General features: G+C 50.7%; 1 protein-coding gene across 2 annotated transcripts in view; it reads left to right on the top strand.

Annotated features, from left to right (window-relative positions):
* ASTN1 (astrotactin 1) overlaps positions 1 to 22,138 on the top strand; it is a 315,886-nt gene that overhangs the window by 289,524 nt on the left and 4,224 nt on the right. For both annotated transcript variants that reach the window (XM_012765031.3, XM_012765030.3), the window contains exons 18-22: positions 79 to 212; positions 3,735 to 3,886; positions 4,946 to 5,081; positions 11,116 to 11,216; positions 19,572 to 19,755. In XM_012765031.3, the coding sequence (XP_012620485.2) occupies positions 79 to 212; positions 3,735 to 3,886; positions 4,946 to 5,081; positions 11,116 to 11,216; positions 19,572 to 19,755 (707 nt within the window). The remainder of the gene's footprint in view (positions 1 to 78; positions 213 to 3,734; positions 3,887 to 4,945; positions 5,082 to 11,115; positions 11,217 to 19,571; positions 19,756 to 22,138) is intronic.

The raw sequence follows: 22,138 nt of genomic DNA, 5'->3' as shown, positions 1-22,138 counted from the left end.
GTGCTCATTGCTCCGCCGCCTGGTTCTGAGCCGCCCTGGCTTCCTGGCGCTCACTCTTTTCCCTGCTCTCTCACGCAGCTCCTGCAGGAGGCCACCATGAGCTCTCTCTGGTGCTCAGGGACAGGAGACGTCATCGAGGACTGGTGTCGATGCGACTCCACTGCCTTTGGAGCTGACGGACTCCCCACTTGTGCTCCTCTCCCGCAGCCTGTGTACGCTTCCCTTTCCCTGCCTCTCCCTCGCATGTCTGCCTCAGCGTCACCCTGCAAGCAAACACTGAGTGTCTACTACTTGCAGATCAATAGGCTGAGCACTAGGGAACAGAAAGAAGAGTATGACAAGCTTCCCTTCAGGCAGCTTGCAATTGACCAGGGGAGGCAGGCATGCAGATTGCTTTAGTAGAAGTGATGATGTGATAAATGTAACCAGAGACATTTAAAGAAAGTGAAGAGGGAATGGCCAAATCTAAATTTGAGCAATGGTGAAGGCTTCATGGAGGAGATGGCACTTGAACTTCTCCTTGAAGGCAGAGAAAATAGGACAGTATAGCTAGAAGATAATTGAGGTAAAAGTGCTGTTGCCATGGAAGAAGCTAGAGATCGATAATGAGCCCTTATCTAGACCAACAGCACAGCCACCTGGGTGCCAGGCAGTGTTAAGTGGTTAGATACTGCCCATTTAATAGACAAGGAAATGGGTTCAAATGGATTAAAGAATTTTCCCAAGGTGATAGAGCAGGAAGCAGAGCCATGGCTAAAAACCACATTCTTAGCCATTGTAGTATGGAGAGGATAAAACTGAGAGATGATTTGGGGTGAGGAGGAAGGAGTAGTGGTGACTGAATTAACACTTACATTTTGTTGGCCATGAAGATGAATGGTCCACAGTTGGAAAAATAGAAACCTGAAAGCAGGTGCAGGTGTGCGGAGGAGGCCGGTTCCATTTGGGCTTGCCTGGGATTAGAATGGGGTGGCTCTGCAGAGACGGTCAGTGTGCAGACAGTCTGGAGCTCTGCAAAAACGTAAACACCAGAGGTAAGAAGATCTCAATCAGCAACCAAAGAAATGAGAGGTGCAGCCACAGCTATGAGAAAGGGTGCTCTGGAACAAGTATCAAGGGGGGAGAGCAGAGGGCTGGAGACGACCATAAAGGAGGGTCTGCATCTGAGGGGTAGAGAGGGTGAAGTGCTACAAAGGTGCCTGAGAATGAACGTGCCCCATCCCCTTCCCCTCGGGAAAACTAAACAGAACTGGCCAAGCTGAAGGCTGGGACATGAGACAGGTGCCCCTCTTGGCCTCTAACATGGCATCAGCCACAAGAGTGAAGCACAGAAATGGCATGTCTAATAAAACGTGCTGGTAGGATGAGCTGGAAGGGCATGACCCCTTTGCTGGTAAGGTAAAGAAAGCACAAAGCAAGGGTCAGGCTATGTACAACTGGAGGGCTGAGTAAGCTGGAGCAAGAGACTGCAGGAAGAAACCAGACGCTGGGAGGCTGCCCCCTGGCCTGCTTCATGCAGGTGCAGGTGGGCATTACAGAGCCAGGGCGGAGCAAAAAGGAATCTGAGAAAGAGGAGAATGCAATAGTAGGCTGTCATTATAAGCCAATGTCCTCTCTTGTCTACAGTCTTCCTTCTCTGAGTAGGTGGTTTTACATGCACCATCCATTGGCTTCTTGCTCCTTGTAGTCACGACTTGGGTTTTGTGAGTTAAAAGAGAAGTAAGCTCATTGTTAATAAAAGTCCTAAAAGAAAGGAAGCCACTAGGAGTGGTACTCTTAGGCTGATTCACCAGGTAAGAAAACTACCTTTGAAACCTAACACTGAAGCTACCAAACAGTTATCAGTTAGACACAAGCTCCAGTCATTATGTCCTAGGGCTTGTTTAATTTCTAAACCTGCATTTACTAAATGTCATAGCAAAAGTTCAAACTGGGCTCAATTTTCATAAACAGGAAATGACCATTAAGGACTTTACTTTTCTTGTCAACTCTGATCTCTTCCTTCAGTGGTAGACCGTAGTTTCAGTTGGAAATAGAAATGTACTTTAGTTTTACACAAATCCATGTAATCATATACAGTGCTGTTTCTCAGAAAAGGCCGAGTTTAGTCCATATTTTCACAGAAATTGAGTTCTCAGAAAGTCTTAAATCTTCCTTACTTAAGCTTCCTAATGCTTTTTCTTCAAAATAGCACTCTGCATATGACTCTAATTAATGAGTTTGTCAATATCCACATTGTTTTGAGTCTATTCCATCTTTAATGTCATATGCAAACTATGCACTCCTTCCTAGCAAGCCACTTGCAGAAGAGCATGTGGTTTGTATTATTTTCCCACTAGTTGAATTCCTTACTATTGCTCCCATATCCTCATATATTTTCTCTTTGAAGTTCTTATCACATACTATTCTAACTCACACATGTAATTACGTATTTCTATCACCCACTAAGCTCCATGGGAGAAGGGCTGGGGCGGACTTGAGCACCAGTGCAGCCCCAGCACCGAGCACACCCTTACAGGTGTGGGTGCTTCGTCAGCGTATGTCGAACTGAAATCGAAGATTGCAGATGGTTTGGTATGGTTCACTCGCAGTATTTTGCACAGTGATTCTGTGAGCCGAGTGGAGGGAAAGAGACCAGGATTAGCGGTAGTCATGAGATATGGGAACCAAGGACAAGGTGAATGGCAGGGTGCTTGTCAGGGAGGGAGGCTGGAGTGAGCAGGAACTGGGAAATTTCCCAGAATCCAGTGGTCTAGGAAGAAACAGGGAATTGGAAGCAGGCGAGAAACCTGAGACACATACAAGAAGTCAGGACAAGGCAGTGAATTGAAACCACGTGGACAGTTAGGAGATCCAGACCAGTGAATGTCAACAGTAATTATTAAGTGTATACAAGGCACAAAGAGGCTTGAGATGGCAAGGCAAGACAGTGGTCAAAATGGACAACTTGCAAAGAATGAGGAGACGATGAATTGGGAAAAGCAAGCAAAGACTGGAATCAGGACCTGGGATATTCATAGACACCCAAGAGCAGAGACAGAAACTGAAATCAGAGCCTGAGCAAGCGGACACTGACATCACCCCGAGGAGAACTTGACATGTGGTCAACTTTTTCTTGCCCAGGGAAGCCCCCTAGGGGCATTACTTCCAAACTGATCCTCCTCCAAGGCCCAGCCAGCATATGGCCCAGGGGAAATAAACGTTAGTACCCACAGCAAGAGGGGAAGCCAGGGTCCCTGCCTGGCCAACAGCAGGGCAGATCCTGATAATGTTACAGAAGCTAAGCTATGGCCTTGCCAGTGCGAAGTTCTGCTGAACCCCACTGTCAACAGGTCTTATCTGGGCTTTATATAGACATTCTCTGAGTATTTTTCAAGAGGAAAGCCAGAAATTTTAATATTTTCAAGCTATATAAAGTAATACTACCTCCAAAGCCCCCTCCTCTGACGCATGTAACATGCAGACATTCATTCATCTTTGCTCACCTACTAGTTTATTTGTTTATAAATATCAGTTGAGTTACTAATGTGTAACAGGCACTTGATGCATAGAACATAGATTTCAGAGGTCCTCAAGAACCTTACTATCTAGGGAATGAGATCAGCCCTCAAACAGATCATTTTTGTAGTTGGTTAAGAAAGAAAAGTTTACGATGTGAAACTGGAGAAGGTGACCAGTGCCCAGTGTAGCTCACAGCTGGGTCCTCAGTTTCATGTTCTTTGTGTCTGCAATAGCCTGAGACTCTCCACGGTTTATGAGCCCAGCAGCACCCTCGTGGTCCTGGAATGGGAACACTCAGAGCCACCGATCGGGGTGCAGATTGTAGATTACCTCCTCCGCCAGGAGAAAGTCACTGACAGGATGGACCACTCTAAAGTGGAGACAGGTGAGCATCTTCTACTTCACGGGCTAGTCTTGGTCCAAGGTGGTAAAAAGAAAACAAAAGAAAAACGCACTGCCTCGTGGCTTTGCCCCAGGTCCCCAGCATCACAGGGCAGTGCGGGAGGAGCAGGGAAAAAGAGAAGCTGTTGTCTCTTCCAAGAAGCAAGCATCTTGTCTGTTTAAGAGTTTTTGCATGGTGAGCAACTTCACAGTCTTGTTTTGATTTTGCTTTTCTTTTTGTTTATAAAAGAGGTGTCCATTTCATTGCCTCTAGGCACACTCACAAAGAAACAATACAATACACTAGCTATCCTAGCCCACATTTAAGAAACAATTCTCTGCTAACCACTGCCATGATTACAGAAAAAAAAAATTCCACTGCTAATAACCACTCTCCAGGCAAAAGCATGTGCCAACAGATGCCTTGCCCCATGTCTTGTCCTAAAGCAAACTCTGCTTTTGTCAGGTCCAGCTAGAAGAGGGAAACCTTAAAAGGGTGGAAACATCTCACGAAAAATGTTTCATGTTTTAGTATTTCACTGTCTACACATAGGAAATGTCAACATAAATCATTCCTAAAACTTACACAAGAGATGTGGTCAGGAGCAGAATGGCGGCGTCCACTACCTAATTCAAGGCAAATCGCTTCTGGTGAACGTGTCACTGAGGCTTGGGGACATATGCAGCTGCCTTCAGGCACAGAGAGCTGCCTATTGCTTCAGGGTCTCTTTCTCTATGTGCACAGGCATTGCGAAGATATGGCAGTGACCACTGTTCTCTGTCCCTGCCAGAAACATTTTATGAAAGAGCACATAGATGTGGTATGTGCATCTTGCCTTAGTTGGGTCTGAACTAACTCTAGACAAATGGCTCTAAGTTGATTGGTTAAATATGAAACAGCCAGAAAAGACCATTCCTTCTAGGTCTCCTTTCTCTACCAGGAATTTGAGAAGATTGGGGACCAAGCAATTTTACTGTTAAGTTCCATCAAGTTGATTCTATCTCCTCATTGCTTGGTCATTAGTATTTCTCACACCTTTCCCATTCCTTCCCCTCTGGGCAGAAACGGTGCTGAGCTTTGTGGATGACATCATCTCTGGAGCAAAGTCTCCTTGTGCCATGCCATCTCAGGTGCCAGACAAGCAGCTTACCACCATCTCTCTGATCATACGCTGCCTAGAGCCCGACACCATTTACATGTGAGTAACACAGCACACGCCTGACTAGTGTCTCCTTTCCCTTGAAGTCCCAGGGCTTTGCACTGGTTTCTTGTTGTTACTGGAGTTCCCTTAGAGACCCGGTAAAAGATGTTGAGTCTCCAAGGTCTCATCCCAATGGGCATTATAAAGAAATTTCTTGAGTGCGTAGGCACAGGAGTGGGAAGGATCTTGAAAGATAAAACTGTCCTGTCCCTCAAGGAGTTTGCAAATAATGGGAAACAAAAAACTAACTGTAACATAGGCAGAATGAAATACATGTTAGATAGAAGAGCAAGGAGCATTTGTAGAAGAGAAAAGAAAGAAGTGATTAATTCCAACTAGAGTGGGTATCATCTAAACTGGGTTTCGTAGAATTTCAATAGCAGAGCAATGTTGGAAAAGGCTCATCAGGCTCAGGAAACAAAGGCAAAAGCGAAGAAGCAGGAAGATAAGTAGCAAATAGTCCAGCAGGGCTGAAGCAGGTGGTGAGTAAAAGCAAAAGGAAGAAAAGGAGACTGGGAAAATAGAGTAAATGCTGAAATTCAGAGGAGATTATTACTTTTTTTTTTTTTTTTTGAGGAAAAGAGTAGAATACCAAGAACTCCACTTTAGAAAGCTAACTTCAGTGGCATTGAAATAATTTATAGAGGCTAGATATGGTCAGCATTTTTCTGTAAAGAAAATACAGTGAACTATATCATGGCACTTGGAACAGCCCTATTCTGTCTGTGAACTCTTCCCCATTTCCCCCTGTGCTCTGGGAACCCTTGTAAAATATTTGTGAAGCAGAGAGATAAAAGATGCCAAAGGAGGAGACACAGTGATAGAATCTAAGTCATGATGGAAAACTCCAGGCGCTAAGGCGGAATTCATAGTGATGTAGTTCTGGGACCTTTTGACCCATCAGTATGAAAAACATCTAACAGTTTACAGATGAGGTCACAAGAGTAGAGTCAAGGTTTCCAGACTAAATCATTTCCATTCCCACCGTTAAACAGTTCAAAGATGAAAAGCACTCGAAATCTGAGTGGCGCTGATTGCAAGATGAACTTGGATGCTCAGGCTGAATATCTTCAATACAGAAACGAGACGTAACTATGGGCCCGGCACGAGGAAAGTAAAATACATGAGACAAGTGACATTCTGGAGGGTCTGGACAGTATATACAGACACAGCTGATGACACCGAGACCACGGATGTCCGCCCACTTTTTGGGTGATGCCACCAATGCCATGACCCTGTAGCTGGCAGGCAAAGGCTGGGGGAGCGCAGGCCACCTCCCATGCTGCAAGGCGTCTCAGACCAGCAAAACTGGCACTGCCACTTACAAGGGTCAGTGATCCCTAAGCTGTGACTAAGTCACAACCGGTTTTATAATTAGGAATTCCAGTTTCCTGTGAGCGAGAGCCTGGCGTGGTTGCGTTAGGAGTGCCCTCGGGCCCCCACCCGGCACCCTGCTCCCACGGGCCTGACTGGGCTGCGTTTCCTATCAAAGGCTCAGGCCGACCCCCTCTTCCACCCTTGCTTCCTTGGCGATCATCCAGTGCTGCCTCCTACGTCTTGTAAAACAGGGACGTTTGCTGAGCATTGAAGACGGGGAGGCGCAGGCTGAGGGCGAGGCCAGCCCTGCTCTGGTTTCTGCCCACCAAGTGACCATGAGCAAGACTCGCCTTCCACAGCCAGGGCGCGCTGGCGCCCAGCACCCGGCTCCGTGGCGGGCGGTGGCAGAGGCCGAGGCTCCACAATGTGAGTGACTTCTCCGGCATCGTCCGCTTACAGGCCACTCCGGTCCTGTGGGGACCTGGCGGCGCAGTCCCGTGGCCTCGCCAGCGGCATGGAGCTGGCGTGGAGCCGGCGTGGGCGGGCGTGGAGCAGGTGCGGGGCGGGCGCGGGACAGGCGTGGGAGGGTGGGGGGGCGGAGCAGGTGCGGGGCGGGCGCTGGACGGGCGTGGGGCGTGGGGCGGGCATGGGGGATGTGGGGTGGGGGTGAGGCGTGGGGGGACGTGGGGCGGGCGTAGGGCGTGAGGGGCGGGAGTGGGGCAGGTGCGGGGGTCTGGCGAAGGGCGAGGGGGTGGTGGGCGTGGGGCGTGCGTGGGGCGTGGGGTGGCGTGCGTGGGGTGTGGGGTGGAGGATGGCATGCATGGGGTGTGCGTGGGGAGTGCGTGAGGCGGGGGGTGGCGTGCGTGGGACGTGGGGCGGCGTGGGGTGGACGCGGGGCGGGCGCGGGGGCCGGCGTGGGGCCAGCTTGGAGCTGGCTCCGGCCGGGACCGCAGAGCCAGAGCCGCCAGCCTGGTCCTGAGATGACCGGCCGCGCCGCTCTGGCAGGGCCGTTGCGCAGGAACCGCTCGGAGCCTCGCTGGGAGGGATCTGAAAGTGTGTCTGGTCCAACATCTTCATCCCGCAGATGAGGAAACTGAGGCCAGAGTGGGGAGGCGACCTGCCAGCTTTCCTGCTTTGCCCCTGGGCACAGCGGTGCTCACAGGGGGCTGCTGTCTGTCCGGCACGTGACAGCAGACTGGTGACCAGGGACAGGATGGCAGAGACCACCGCCAGGGGTGGAGCGCGGGAAGGCAGCGCACAGGGCACCTGTGGCCGGGAGGCGTGCGGGTCTTCCGAACCTCGCTTGTCAGGTCTTTGAGCCCCGCCCCTGGCGCTGGAGCTGCTCTGTGTCGCTGCACAGCGCACAGGCCGGTCAGCGCAATCGCCAACCCTCTAGCCACGGAAGGACAGTCCTGGCCCACCGAGGTGCGAGGAGCGCAGGGCTGGGACAGGCAGCCCGTGCCCTTACGCAGGCGGCCGCACACGGGCCAGAGCTTGCCTCCTCTGCCCCGCAACCCGGCTGACCCTCTGGCTGTCCGGGGACTCAATGGTGGCAACAGTAATGCTAATAATAAGCGGAGAAGGCCTTACTCAAGTGACTGCAGGTGGCATTTCCAGCTGACACTGTGTGAGCTGCTCTCGGGCCTTCACGGTGAATAAACCAGCTGCTCTTTCAGGCCGAGTGGGCGCCGCGGAGCAGCGGCTCTTAGGCCAGGCCGCATCCCTGTTCAGAGGTTGTGTGAAGCATGTCCTTTCTTAATACCTGCTTCCTACTGAAAATAAAATATGCTGTTAAAAATGGTAAGAGCTTAGGAACCTAAATTTTGCGCTAATTGCCCCATTAGGGGGTGTGAGAATTAATGTGAGCATTGGTGTGTTTGTCCCAGCTCAGGGACAGAGTTTAGCTGGAACCTATAGCAAGAGAGGACACAAAGCAGAGCTGGGACGGGCTTGGGGGTGGTTGGGGACCGACTGACAGACAGGACCCATCTGACAGCCAACTTGGTACCTGAGTCTTAGGAAATTTCCCATATAGTCCAGGGAAACAGCTGGAACTTAAAGGTCCAGTATTAAATAATGGTAGGCTACAAAAGGTAACTGGAAGCCAGCTATACAGTCTAGGGCAGGTGGCCCTTTAATGTACTGACAGGTGGCATCAGATAGCCTGTCCCAGGGTAGCCAGACTGCAGCCCTGACCTGCCTTCCAAGGCCTCACACGGGGCTCTGGGAGGCCAACAGGAAAACCCAGAGCAGGGCGGGACACAGAGGGGCCAGGGCACCCGACAGGGCAGGCTGGGTCCCCGCAGCAGAAACAGGGCTGGGCTCAGCCCGGAAGTCGCATGCGCAGCCTGGGGGCAGGCACTGAGGGCAGACAGGCAACTGCTGGGACAGGGCCAGGACCATGCTGGCCCCAGAGCGTCGCAGGGGGAGAACGGGGCCTTGTGGCTCCCGACTCTGATGAGAGCTGGCTGCTGGACCGCTCAGGGCAGACCCTGCCAGAAAGAGCGAGCGACACCACCCCTGGGCAGGAGAGGGACTTCCTGCATGCAAGGGCCCATTGTTGGCGTCTCTAGCGAGAGAAGGGGGCTCACCCAGGCTGACAGAGGACAGTTCTACCAAGATTTGTGTGACACTGTAAGTCTTCAGGCTTTCTCACTTCCTACTAAATGCAGGGGGCACAGGTGTGAAGAGGGACTTTGTCCCCTGTGGGAACCAGATCACGAGGTGCAAGTCTGAAATCTGCCCTGTGGGACCCCTGGGCCCATGCCTGAGGACCTCAGCTCAGGGTGGCCTAGGCAGGCGGCAGAGGTGGAGACTGGATTATGGGATCGACCCTGAAACAGAGCTGGCTCCACACAAGGCTGATCAGCTGCATCAGATGCAGGGTTTGGTGGCCTCAGTCACAGATCTAGAAACAGCACCAAGAAGAAGCTGATTAGGCACGTGGGGCCAGATGATGGAAGTTTCCTTGGCTGCCATCGCGAGGGTCCAGACTGCCGCTGGGAAGCTGTGTAGGGCGTTGTGCCAGGGGCCTGCTCAAGCCGTGGAGGAGAGGCAGGGTGGGGAGAGCACCGTGGCGGGATCTGAGGTTCCGAGCAGGGTCAGGGTGGGGTTTAGCACCAGGCGAGACTGTTGGTCAGAACGCGGGAGACAGCGGAATGGATTAGGCCACCTTGAGCAGGTAGGAGGGAAGCCGAGCTCTTGGCCCTGGCCCCACAGCGAGGGCGGGGCAGTGCCACGGAGTGCAGCGGGCGTGGTGTGGCCTGCCGTCCTGAGCCCGCCAGCGTGTCACATTCCGTGTCCTCAGGGCTCCTGGCGGGATGGATCCTGCCTGGGGCAGGCCCATGACTCCAGCGTGAGGATTTGGGGAAGCGAGAAGGAGGACGAATGACATATCGGGGTGCACAGGCTCTCATACTGACCATTCTCCGGCGTCACTGTGAGGGGAGGGAGTGGCGGAGCAAGGTTGTCTCTTCTCTGTTGAGAGAAACATAGTTCTTGGCAGAATCATTAGGCAATTTCTATTTCTTTTCTATTCCACCCGTTCACCTGTTTTAAGCCCAGCTGACATCTACCTGGGCCACTCTGTCTTGGGGCATCTCCCTCCCCTTCCCCTCTCTTCCTCCCTGTGACTCCAAGAGCAAAGAAAATCCATGTTTGCCAATACATGCAGCCTCCCGTGGCCGCACAGCAGGAAGGGAAGCAACAGGAAAGGCAGCCTTCATGATTTCCTTAGGCTCACGGGCTGGTTATCAGAGCCCTGGACGCACAGCACCAGGGCTGCTGGCCACGGCTGTGCTCGGCCAACCCCTGAACAGCACCCAGAGTTCCTCGTCATGCAGCTCCGTAACCCAAGGGGATTTTACCTTCAGCCTCTGGGAGCCAGATTCCCATCCTCTTCCTGGGAGGGCTCTCAGAACCTGGTCTTCACACTGGTGGGGCCCCGACGTTTCCACCCCGGGTTCTTGGTCTGCGGTGGGGCGTTCTCGCTGGGCACGTGAGCCGCGTGTGAGAGCGGAGTGTGCGCACGGCAGGCCAAGACACCCGCCGCCAGGGCTCCCTTGCACCTCACTTGAGAGAAGGAAATTGTCCTCTGTCCTTTGCACAGAGGTATGGACTGAGCACAGGACAGAGCAGAAGGGAACTAATGTGATTTATGCGGTGTCATGAATCGTATTATGTCCCAGGTCTTCCCGTGCGGTGTTATCTCATTCATCCTCACAGTGACTTACAAGTAGTCTTACTTTCCTCTCATCTCTGTCTCACAGATAAGAGAAAATAAAGCTCCCGGGAGTTAACTGTAACTCCACATGGCTTCAGACCCAAGTTCTGGGCATCTGTTTCCAAAGATACGTACTCTTTCCCTCAGCTCAGCGGTTGCCAACATTGAGCTGGCCTCAGCATCACCCGGAAGGCTTGGTACAGCACGGAGTTCTGGTCCCCATCCCAGAATTTCTGATTCATTAGGTCTGGGGTGGGGCCTGAGAACTGTCACTGCTCACAAGTTCCCAGGTGATGCTGGTGCTGCTGGTCTGGAGGCCCGGCTTGCAGAGCCAGTGTCCTACGCCCTGGTGCTTTGTGTCATTGATCCATCCAAGACGGCAGGTACAGCCCAAGACCCACAGGGAGCAGGAGAGGCTCGAGGCTGCACGCTCTCTGCCCGCCCTGGTGGCCTCCACCCACACTCGCTGATAACCCTTCCCCCTCCGGCCAGGTTCACGCTGTGGGGAGTGGACAACACAGGCCGGCGCTCCAGGCCAAGCGATGTGATCGTGAAGACACCGTGCCCGGTGGTGGATGATGTCAAAGCCCAAGGTAAGAGACACTGAGGTTAGCAGAGCCCAAAAGGGGTGCCCAGGAGGCCCCTTGCGGTGAGGAAAGAGAGACCGAGGGAGTCAAATGGAACAACCTGCAGTTCAGTAGGGAAGGGGATGGATTCAAGGCCCAGTATAGAAGCATTGCCTTTCCAGAACCCTTCTCAGCCTCTGCCCCCGGCAGAAGTCCGCCTTGCATCCCAGCGTTCCACACAGTCGGTGAGTCAGGGAGCCGGGGAGACCCCAGCATACGCGGCCATGCGCTAGGTGCTTAGGCCTGCAGTGAACTACCTGTGGCCTCTGCCCTCAGCACACTGATGGGGTCACTTACTGTGTTGGTTTTTGTGTATCTGAAAGATTATTTTGTATTAAAGCATAGCAAGGCTGCAGATTTGGAATTAATTGATAAATCACTTTCACCCTAGCAAAGATGCATCATAATCTTTAATTCTGTATTTTGGAGTTACTACAGGCTAGTTCTTTGGTAAAGAATTGTCTTCTTCAGTACAAGCCCCTCAGCCAGGATCGGTCCCTGCTAACCGGGAAGAGTTGTCTCAGGCAGTGCCCTTGCCCAGCGGGCTCACCTCTTCCTCGCCACGCTCCCTGACCGGTCCGGACGTCGTCCCCTCGTCTAAGGTTTTACATCCCGTCCATGATGGGTTGTACATCCCATTTTCTGTCGTGGTCGCCACTTCTGCGGGGCTGCAGCACTAATTAAAGTGATCTGATCAACCACCAACGTGGTGGAACTGAGCTGATAACACTTGCACATTAACAGAGACATTGGCGGATGCTGGAACTTTAGGCTGTGCCAGTCTCACTAAGAGAAACATTGCGGCCAAGCTACTTTGCTGACACCCCTCAAATCGCCTTATACTGGCTCTTGAATCCAGTTGTATCGGATTAGCCAGGAGGGATGTAATCCCAGAATGTTCAAGGAGTGACTCCACGATGATGCAGAGCCACAGGGGAAGGGTAACCTGACCCGACTTCAATTCAAACCACTGATCTTGTAGCACTGTACAAATTCTGAAAGGATTTTCACACGTAATCTGCATGGCACGTTAAGGGCGTGGTTATTTTCAACACGGACATCTGATCTTATCATGGGCCCTTCTTAAAACTTTAATAGATTGCTATTCCTCCGTGACAAAAATACTTAACAGGCACATTAGGGAATAATGGAGTGGCCCCTTCCCACTTCTCTAGAACCTTCTTGCCAACTCCCTTGGTTGATCTCTGTATTCCAGGGTCACTGCCTTTCTTGTGCCTCCAACACCATTACCACTTCTACCACAGGGCCTTTGCACGTGTTGGCCCTATCACCTAGAGTGCTTTTATCCCTCTCAACTAATTAACTCCTCACAGTCTACAGATCTCAGATCAAGTGTCCCTTCTTCATGGCAGAAGGGGGCAGGAGCCACTGTTAGGTGTACTTATAACACCATGTTTCTTTCCTTCAGAACGTTCATCTCAGTTTGTTATTGTATTGATGTGCTCTGTGTCTGCTACCTCACTAGACAGTGGGCTCCGTGAGGCCTGGGGCCCAGTCTCTTTGCCCACTACTCCGTCCCTAACACCTGGGAGGCAGCGAGGCCGACTGGCCGGTCACAGAAGAACCTCACCTCTGGAGTCAGCAGCCCACATTCAAATCCTGCTTCACCGTCGGATTGCTTAATCTGGAGCAGGTTACCCCACCCTTGTCTCAGTTTATTCATCTGTTAAATGGAGAGGCACTCTAGCTAATAAGGTTCCAGTGAGATTTAAATGACTTAATTTAAAATAGTAAAAAAGAAAACCAAAAACAAAAACAGTGCCTGGCACATAGTAAGTGCTTAGTAAATGTTAACCACCATTCATATCAAAACCAAGTATACATCCTGCCCTCTAATAGGAATTCAGTAAGTATTTACTGAATGAATAGCACATCACACCCATTTTACAGATGCAGAAACTGAGATTTGGAGTTCAATAAGGAAGGTGACCAAGGCCACCGAGCATGTCACAGAGCCAGCACTCACACTCATTATATGACCCCATTCCCATTCTGTCCACAATGTTACCATTAGATATTTAGAGGGCTATTATGCAAAAGACTGAAAGTATTTCCTTTGTCTCTGAATACTGATGAAGAAGGAAAGGCTCACATTTTGAAAGCGTGCTCAGGTTAGATACAAAGCAATTCTCCCTTTCAAGGCGTTCGTGTCTGCTGCGACGTCAGAGCAGAGTGGACGGCTTTGTGGGGAGCACACGAGCCTCACTCTGGAGGAGTGCTGCTGCTTGCAGGGGCTGAGCTGAACGGCTTTGGAAGCCGTCTGCAATTTCTAGATGATGCAAGCAGCATCTGAGCTTGCACACTCCTGGTGAGAGACTAGCCGGAGAAGACCCGTGGCACGCTCACTTCCTCGCCTGCTGGTTTCTTACTCTAAGCCAGAGGGGCGCAGGCTGCGAGCAGGTGTGCCCGTCACGTGGGTGTTGGAGAGTTTGCTGGTGCCCTCGCCACCTGCAGGGCTGGGTGTGTAGAAAGCAGCTCTGGAAACAACAGTAGCCAGGGTAGGGAAGTTAGCCAGAGACAGGCCACTACTCAGTTTTCTCTGTCGGGCTCGCCTGGGTCGCTCTAGTCCCACGCAGAGTACCTCCAGGTGTGCGCTGCCTGCTTGTGCTGGGGGAGAGTTTCGGCATCCCCACAGACCGTCTGGGAGCCAAGAGCAAATCGGCGCAGAGAGAATGCGGCAACACTCCCGGCCCTGCGAGCCTTCAGCCCGGACGCTGTCCTGCACAGGCTACATCCAGAAATTAATGAGTCGGACTAATTGAGGGTATCCTTGCAGATTAATACCGTTCTAGCAGTTCTACTAAAACACCATATGCTTTGCCTTTCTCGAGCCCAGATGGTGATCATAAACACCATCATGATGTGCTCAGTGCTGAGTGTAAATCTAATAACAAATGGGAATTACCGTTTCAGTGACCCAGCGCATGGCTTCAGCTCCTAATTATCTACCCGGGAGCCAGACCCTCACATGAACATTTTTACAAAGCTAGATAGTTTCGATGAAGAATTTTACCACATCGTGACACTAAAGCCACTGTGGAAATAAGTTTCTACCAAAGTTTTGGTGAAACGAAACAGCCTTCCCAGCAGGTGCGTGCCCGCGTCAGTGGCATGCCTGGCCCTCTGGGCTGCCCGGCGTGGGGCGCAGCTTGCTGAGGGCTCGTCATGAAGCCCCTCCAGGGAAGGCTGGTTCCCAGGCGCCCTCCACAGTGCCCTCCCTGACTTCCTGATGCCAGACGTAGATATTCGTCCACTCCATGCGTGCTCCTTCCGTAGGCTTTACCCAGCCCTGCTGCTGTATGCTAAAGAAATAAAGCTAAGCACACTAAAAACCTGTTTCCAAGAATTTTACTATCAGATTTCATGAATTTATTAATTCCTCCAACAGACATTAAGCCCTTACTGCATACCTCTCCTAGGGATTTGGAGCAAACCTCTTGCCTTATGGAGACACCAACAATAAAAATAGTAAAATATATCATATTGCAGATGGTGATACATGTCACGGAGACAAACAAACAGGGATCTGGGACGGAGGTGCTGAAGGTGGAGTTTCAGCCAGAGTGGTTGGGGACCCAGATGGGAGGAGGAGCCCCGCAGACATCAGGGCCAGATGCTTCCAGACAGAGGAGCAGCGGGCGGAGATTCGCGCGTGTTAGAGGAAGACGGAGGAGGGCGGTGGGAGGCAGAGGAGCAGCAGAGCAGCGCCAGGACGCCCCTCACCTGGTGGTCAGGGCGGCGCACTGACCAGGTTGGGATGGGCAGCCCTGGAGGACTGGAGCAGGGGCTGGCGCGGGGCCTCGGCTGCTGCGGCCGGCCGCCGCGTGGAGGGCAGATGCGAAACACACGGTCTGGGGGGGCAGTCAGAAGCCGCGGCGATGCAGAGGAGAGATGCGGTTTTCTTAGACTTGCATGGTGGTGGCAGACGTGGCCAGAAGTGGCCCAATTCTAAATTATTTTGACAGTAGCCCCACAAGGTTTGCAAGAAGAGGAAGTGGAGTGTGAGCCTCACCGCAGCTGTGCACAGCGCCGTGTGCAGGGCGCACGGAACGCCCGGGATCGCGAGCCAGCTCGCCACAGCCCGGTGGCCTGGGTGGGCAGAGGAAAGTCGGAGGAGAGGACAGGCTGGGGGAGAGCACTTGCAAGGGCCACGTGGCTTAGGGCGGGTAGAGAAGGAGGCAAACACAGGGCTGATGCCTGCGGTGAGCGCAGGAGCCGAAGGACGCGCACGTCCGTCGTGGGAGAACAGATTGCTCGGCTGTGAGAAGCGCAGAGCTGGGAAGGGGCTGCGTTCGTGGGATGTGACATTAAGGTTTATGATTTCAGAGATAGAACAATTATCCACCTTTGAGGACTCGGGTCTGAGTTTAAATCTAGTGAAATATATGTTTTTCAGAATATTAGGGGTACAAACGCCTTGGTTACACGAGTTGCCTTTGCGCACTGCCCGAGTGGGAGCGCAGGTACGCCCAGAGCCCAGAGCGCCCCGCACACCCGCCGGGCGGTGACTGGCTTGTGGGGGTTAGAGGTCACTTTTGCCCCTGCAGTCACTCCTCCCATTTACTCAGACTAGATTCCCCAGTTCCTTGGACTCGGGTGTTTCAGTCTCTCTCTTAGTCTTAGTCTGTCTGTCTGCGTCTCTCTCTGTCCCTGTCTCAGAACTGGGAAGGCATGCTTTAGTAAAGAACGGGTAACAATAACAAGAATACCTGCTCTCGTCCTACTGTCCACCTCCCCCGCCTCATTGCAGACCTCTGGCCTGTGTGCCGCCCAGCGGGCGGGGCCTCTCCCCGCCTGCGCGCCCTCTCCCCGCCTGCGCGCCCTCTCCCCGCCCGCGCGCCCTCTCCCCGCCCGCGCGCCCTCTCCCCGCCCGCGCGCCCTCTCCCCGCCCGCGCGCCCTCTCCCCGCCCGCGCGCCCTCTCCCCGCCTGCCCTCCTGGCCCCGGCAGCTCAGCCTCCCCTGGGCGTGTGGGCGTCCACTTTCCCACGACACCTGCCGTGACCGCTGCGCCGGGCCTCCCAAACCTCCTCATCCTGTTTTGTTTCCCCACTTCCCAACACATTATATTCTACTTATTTATTATGCTTGCTGCTTCCCTGTCTCCCACCACTAGCTAGACGTAAGTGCTGTACGGACGAGACTTTGTCAGACTCTCTCACTGATGTAGCCCAAGGGCCTAGAAAAATATCAGGCACAGTAAGCATTTGAAAAAAGCTTTACTGAGTGCATGAATAGATGTGAGCTTACTGTGTCTAGACATCGTGCTAAAGAAAAGTTTTACATTGAATATCACTTTTAGTCTTACAGTAATCATGGAGGCTGTATATTCTTAACTGTCATTGAAAAGACAGGGAAACTAACACACAGAGAGGTTAAGTCACTTGTCCAAGGCCACACAGCTAGTGTAGTGGAATCCAACTCCATGCGAGGCCATGGTGCCTGTTCTTAACCACATCCCCGGTGCCGAGAGCCTCAGTCCCAGCCCTATTCATGTATTCTGCTGCCTGCGAGATCTCAGTTCCTTTCTAATAACTGAGTTTCCTTTCTTTGTGATGAGGCTACGTAGACAGGCTTCTCATCATCTTTTCTCAGGCATTTTACCTGTTCCTGAACACCATGCATGTCAAAGAGGGAGAATACAGGCATCTGTCTCGAATTACTTGAGACTTCTGTGAAGCCAAAACTAGGCAAAACTACAACTGAAAATACCCATATTATTATTGAGTCTTTAGAGTTAGTGAATTTTTGAGATGTTCTGAAGGATAATGAAATAAAATCTCTAAATTCTATCTGTGGAGATAGGAGGCGGCAGAAACAGTCCTGCTCTGGGAGCCCGGAGCATAGATCTTCCCGAATGCAGCATCCCGTTTGCTGGCGCAGGTTCTTGGGCACGCTGATGGGTTAGAGTATCTGGGTCTCGGAGGCTGGTGGCGGAAGCAGGTGGTGGGATCCGCCCGCCTTCTCCGGCTGCATGTGACTGTTGCCTTACGGGAATGGCGAATGGTCAGAAAACACCTTCCCAGCCATCCCTGTTGCTCAGCAAGGACTGTCACAACCAGGGCCTGGGGCCTGGGCCACTCTTTCCCGTTAAAACAAGATCAGATTGGCATCAGTGAAGGGATGGGAGAGGAAGCCCAACCCCCCCATCTAAGCTTTGGTTTGCACACCAACATTTTCCTGGTCATTCTTCTCTTAGCAAACACTCCCTGCCTCCCATCAAACACAACACAGCCCTTTGAATAGTCCCTTGGCTTCTGTTATCTCAACTCCAGAATGGCAGATTCCCCGCACACCTACAAGGACTCCCTCTTATTTGGCATCTGTGGCCAAGCAGAGTGATGTCCTCTACTAGAGATAGCACCCCAGATTTGCTGTCCCACAGTGCTGCCTCCTGTGCCTTAATTTGTTACACAATATCAAGTCCTGAGCATCTGTGCAAAATAGCAACAGCAGACAGAAGTACTTCTAGATCTTGAATCCAGCCCACATTGGCTATGCAACTTTGGGCAGGTAATCTGGCCTTTCTCTGAATCTCCTCATTTGCAAATCAGGGATATTCATATCTATCTTGCAGTGGTGATACAAGGGTTGGAATACACATAAGTTAAGATCTTGGGTATTGTAAGCCTTTACTAAATACCTGAAGATACCATAGATTTTTATTTTCTGAATCACTGTCTTCTTTATTTCTTGATCCCATTTTAACAACTTGAGAATTTTAACAACCTGAAAATCTAAATGGATTTCTGAACTGAAATTATGTTTAATGCAGCAAATGTGCTGGCTACACATTTGGTTGCTGAAGGATCGGTATAACCTGGTATGGAGAAGTATCACCGAGAAATCTCCCCCCTAAAGTAGATTCGTATTGCTCCCAGAGGCATGAGCTCCTTCATTCAGCTAACATTGTTTAATCTGCTATGTTGCCTGGCCTGTGCTATCCACTTAGGATGCCGGGAGAGCGAGCTCCGGCTCCACAGGCCACGGGCAAGACAGAGAAGTAAGGAAATCATTGTAGTGTGTGGACAGGATAAATGTAGGAACATTATTCATTCCAACCCAGGAAACTCCTGCATCGAGGACTTTGTCATCACCAGCAGCCCCGAATTCACTTGGAATTGCCTTTGAGCTAACAGAGGATCTGGTGGGCAAAGTTCTGGCTTCAGAACCTACAGGCTTAGTTTCTTCATCCCCAGAATTAACACTGGGTCCAAAACAAAGCATTGCTCTCTAGATATTAGTTTTCCAGCTGTTTAAGGAGAAAATGTAAATACGTCTCCTCTTTCTGACAGGTTTAAAGAGGAAATGTTTAATGATAAAGTCCTTTGAGCTCCATAAGAAAAAATGCCAAGGCTATACAAAATCATTGCCACTTGGCCAAGTCACCAAGTTCAGTCTTTGCAATGCGTGCTTTTGAGGGAAAAATGTCAGAGATATAAATTAAACTGAAAGATGACTCATTTGAAACTGCAGAAGGTTCAGTTTCTTATCTCTGCAGATCTCCATGCTTGCCTTTGTATCTGGTCTAGGTGGTCTTAGCAAGAGTTCCGTGTTTCCACAGTCATGGCTCCCCCAGGTTCTTCACGTGACTTGCAAGCACTACCTGACAGTGCCTGACTTCATCCCTGAGCCGAACGCCTGCCACCTGCTGCCCAGGGCGGCCCTGTTGCTTTTGCAGAACCACTTGGTATTCAAGCATATGCACTCTAGAAGTGCAGGGTGGGCAGTACCTCACAGGAGCGATTTGGACCGATGGCAACTGGAAGCTAGAGATAAGATCTTCATTCTTTCCGCCCCTGGATGGACCAGTGGAGATCCAGTGACTTCGCAGGTCCTCTCCTGCACAGTGCAGCAAGCAGCTTGTCAGGAGGGCGTGGCCGGCTCGCTCATGCACGCCCTTGTCCTGACTCGCCCTGCTTCCTTGCTTCCTGCCCCTGTATCCTCACTCCTGTGCCTGCCAAGGAAGCATTGGCATGTAAGCTTTGGCCTCAGGCTATGTGTTTTTAGGAAACCTGGGTAAAGACAAAGAATATTGTAACTGGAGTTGACCTTAGAAGTATTCTAGTCAAAGGTTTTCATTTTATAGAACAGAAAATTGAAGCTCAGGGCGGCAGACGTAAAGAGAATTACTCAAATCACTAGGTTCAATATTCTTTAAGTAACACCATGTGCACACACATAAGTATACATGAATATGTGTATACACATGCACGTACACACGTGTGTATCTATTATATATAATATATAGCACACATATATTAATATATATAAAATGTTGTTTGCCTTTGCTTCCCTCCTCAGAAGTAGCAGACAAGATCTACAATCTCTTCAACGGCTACACCAGTGGGAAGGAGCAGCAGACTGCCTACAACACCCTCCTGGATCTGGGCCCCCCCACCTTGCAGCGCGTCCTCTACCACTACAACCAGCACTACGAGAGTTTTGGAGAATTCACCTGGCGCTGTGAGGATGAATTAGGCCCCAGGTAATCCATAAACTGCTGTGTCTCTTTTAAAGACTCTGCAAGTTCGTACCTCTGACACTGTAGTGCCGCGTCCATGGAGTTGCAGAGACTTCCTGGGTGAGCTTACGTGCTCAGAGCGTAAGTCGCTGATTTTAGATAGCACACACCGTGCAGATTAGTTTTGGACGAGCTCTACCTAAGGAGTGAAGTCATGAGTGCATTTCCTGAACTCTGAAGAATGTTTGCCCTTGACCTGGCCCACACTCCTCTTTGTCACACTGACACAGCGTTCCAAATGCTAAACCTGTAGGTGCCAAAGGCTTAGTCTTGTGAAAGAAAATTAGGAATTTTGTTAAAGAAGTTATCCAAAAATATTTATTGCATATGAACTTTGTGTATGTCATTTATATCACAAAGACTTATTTTGAGTTAAAGTCTACATTCTCTTGAAAGGCAACATGGGAGTAGCCAAAGACCCACTTTGTGTGGGACCGTCCTTGACATCTATCTTGGCCAAAGTTAGGGTGGCACGGTGTTCGCCAGCTCCCCTGGCGCCAAGGCTACAACTTCCTAACACTCAATACCCACCATTTTTAGGTTGCACAGACTGGACAGAGTTCTTGGAAAGTAAAGACTAGGAAGAATGTGTAGAGCTACCACCTTTCTTTCGCCCCACTCATCATCATTGTACATTGCTGCTTTGATGAAACAGACTTGCCTGGAGATACTGAAATTGTTAGGTCAACATGATAAAGAGGATTTTCATGTGGAACATTGGTACCCATGTGTTCCCAAATTATATAGGAGCTCATTTAAAAAAAGATAAAAATAGGGTAAGGGATATAAGAATAGGAAAAGGAAAGAAAGAGAAAATGAAGGAAAGAGAGAAAGGTTGGGGGAGAAAGGAAAGAAGGAAATTATGAAACGAACACTGTAGAATCCTTTGGCACGTGAAGAATCCTCGCACTCCAGCCAACAAGGCAGAACGAAAGTATCTCCCAAAAGTCATCCCATCCATCTGACCTCTGGCCTCTCTAGGGGGAGACTCAGTCTCAGTCAGCCTATTGTGACCTGCAATTTTAAACTTTCCTAGAAAACCATTGTTCAGGACATTTTTTCTCTATTTTCTTACTTTTGAAGGAAAGAGGAAAATTAGGGTTATCTTCTGAAATAAAACGATTTCATGTGTAAGATCTGGCAGGATCTTTCACCATTCCATAAATTATTTCCTGATGTTTCTCGAAAGGTTGATGGTTCTTGAGCAAACAGAAGCTGCTGCTATGGACCAGAGGGAGATATGTAAGGGACATTTACTTTATTTTGTCTCAGTTTTGATGAGAAGCAAACCCTGGGTTAGAAAGTAGATGCAGAAATGTCCTCTTTGCTCCATACCCTGTCCTTCCTCCTGACCTCGTCTTTACTGTCACCTGACATCACCCGATCTCCCTCCTTCCCCTCTGCCCCTCCCACTCCCCATCCCTCCGCTCTGCCTTCTGACGTTCATTGAGTGTACATGCACAGTTCTTCGTCAGGGAACATGAATGTCCCAGTTGGAATAGCACTAGCATTGAGCATATCATCTCGATTTCTAAGGGCATTTGCTTTTAAAAGTTCTCTTTTGTGACTGAAGAGTCAGAAGAAAAATTGGTTAATGAAGTCCACGAGCCAGGGACGAAATGTGGGTCTTGATGTAAAGTAGGGCTGCCGCTGAGAGTTCGCTCTCCTCCCCAGCTCCCCCCCTCCAAGGGGCCCTTCCACGTGCAATGCTGGTCTTTTGTGGTTATATATTAGAAAACTTTGTGTAGTTTCATTAGCCTGTGGAAAATAAAATTTCGCTTTTTGGTGTTATGGATCTCAGGGAGAACCACAGGAAAGGAAAAGTCCTCCACATTGAAGTACCTCAGCCCACTTGGGGGTTAGTGGCGAGAGGAGAGGGGAAGGGTCTGTGGCCCCAGACTCCTGAGAGCGAGCAGAGAGGATTCCCTCGGGCCAGCTAAACCCAGCTCCATTAAGACTCGAGGATGCCCCCAGATTGAGTCGCAGGTTGAAAATACTTCGAGAAGAACCATGGTGGCACTGTTTCTAAGTTAGAAGACCACAGGCTCTGAAATGGTCAAGGGTGGTCCCAGATTAATTGTTATTTTTTCAAAAAAGGAAAGCTCACTGGAAACAGCAAAAAATCTCCTGGGCTAATCAAAGTCATTCTTTTGGAAGGTCGGTGGGACGCGTTCCTTCGTCCTTTCCTTGAAGATGATGCCTGTGTGGCCTCCACTCTCCCTTCACCCCCCTTCCTTCACCTCCCAAGAATTTGTCAGCAGCACACCGTAGGGCAGATTGAGAGGAAGGGCCACCAAAGCTCTCACTGATGATGACTTTTGGAAAGACCTGCCTGGCCAAACTGCAG

This window comes from Microcebus murinus, chromosome 2, assembly GCF_040939455.1.
Source record: "Microcebus murinus isolate Inina chromosome 2, M.murinus_Inina_mat1.0, whole genome shotgun sequence".
Classification (NCBI taxonomy): Eukaryota; Metazoa; Chordata; class Mammalia; order Primates; family Cheirogaleidae; genus Microcebus; species Microcebus murinus.
The sequence above is the reverse complement of the archived record's forward strand: the minus strand, read 5'-3'. Positions and strand labels throughout refer to the sequence as shown.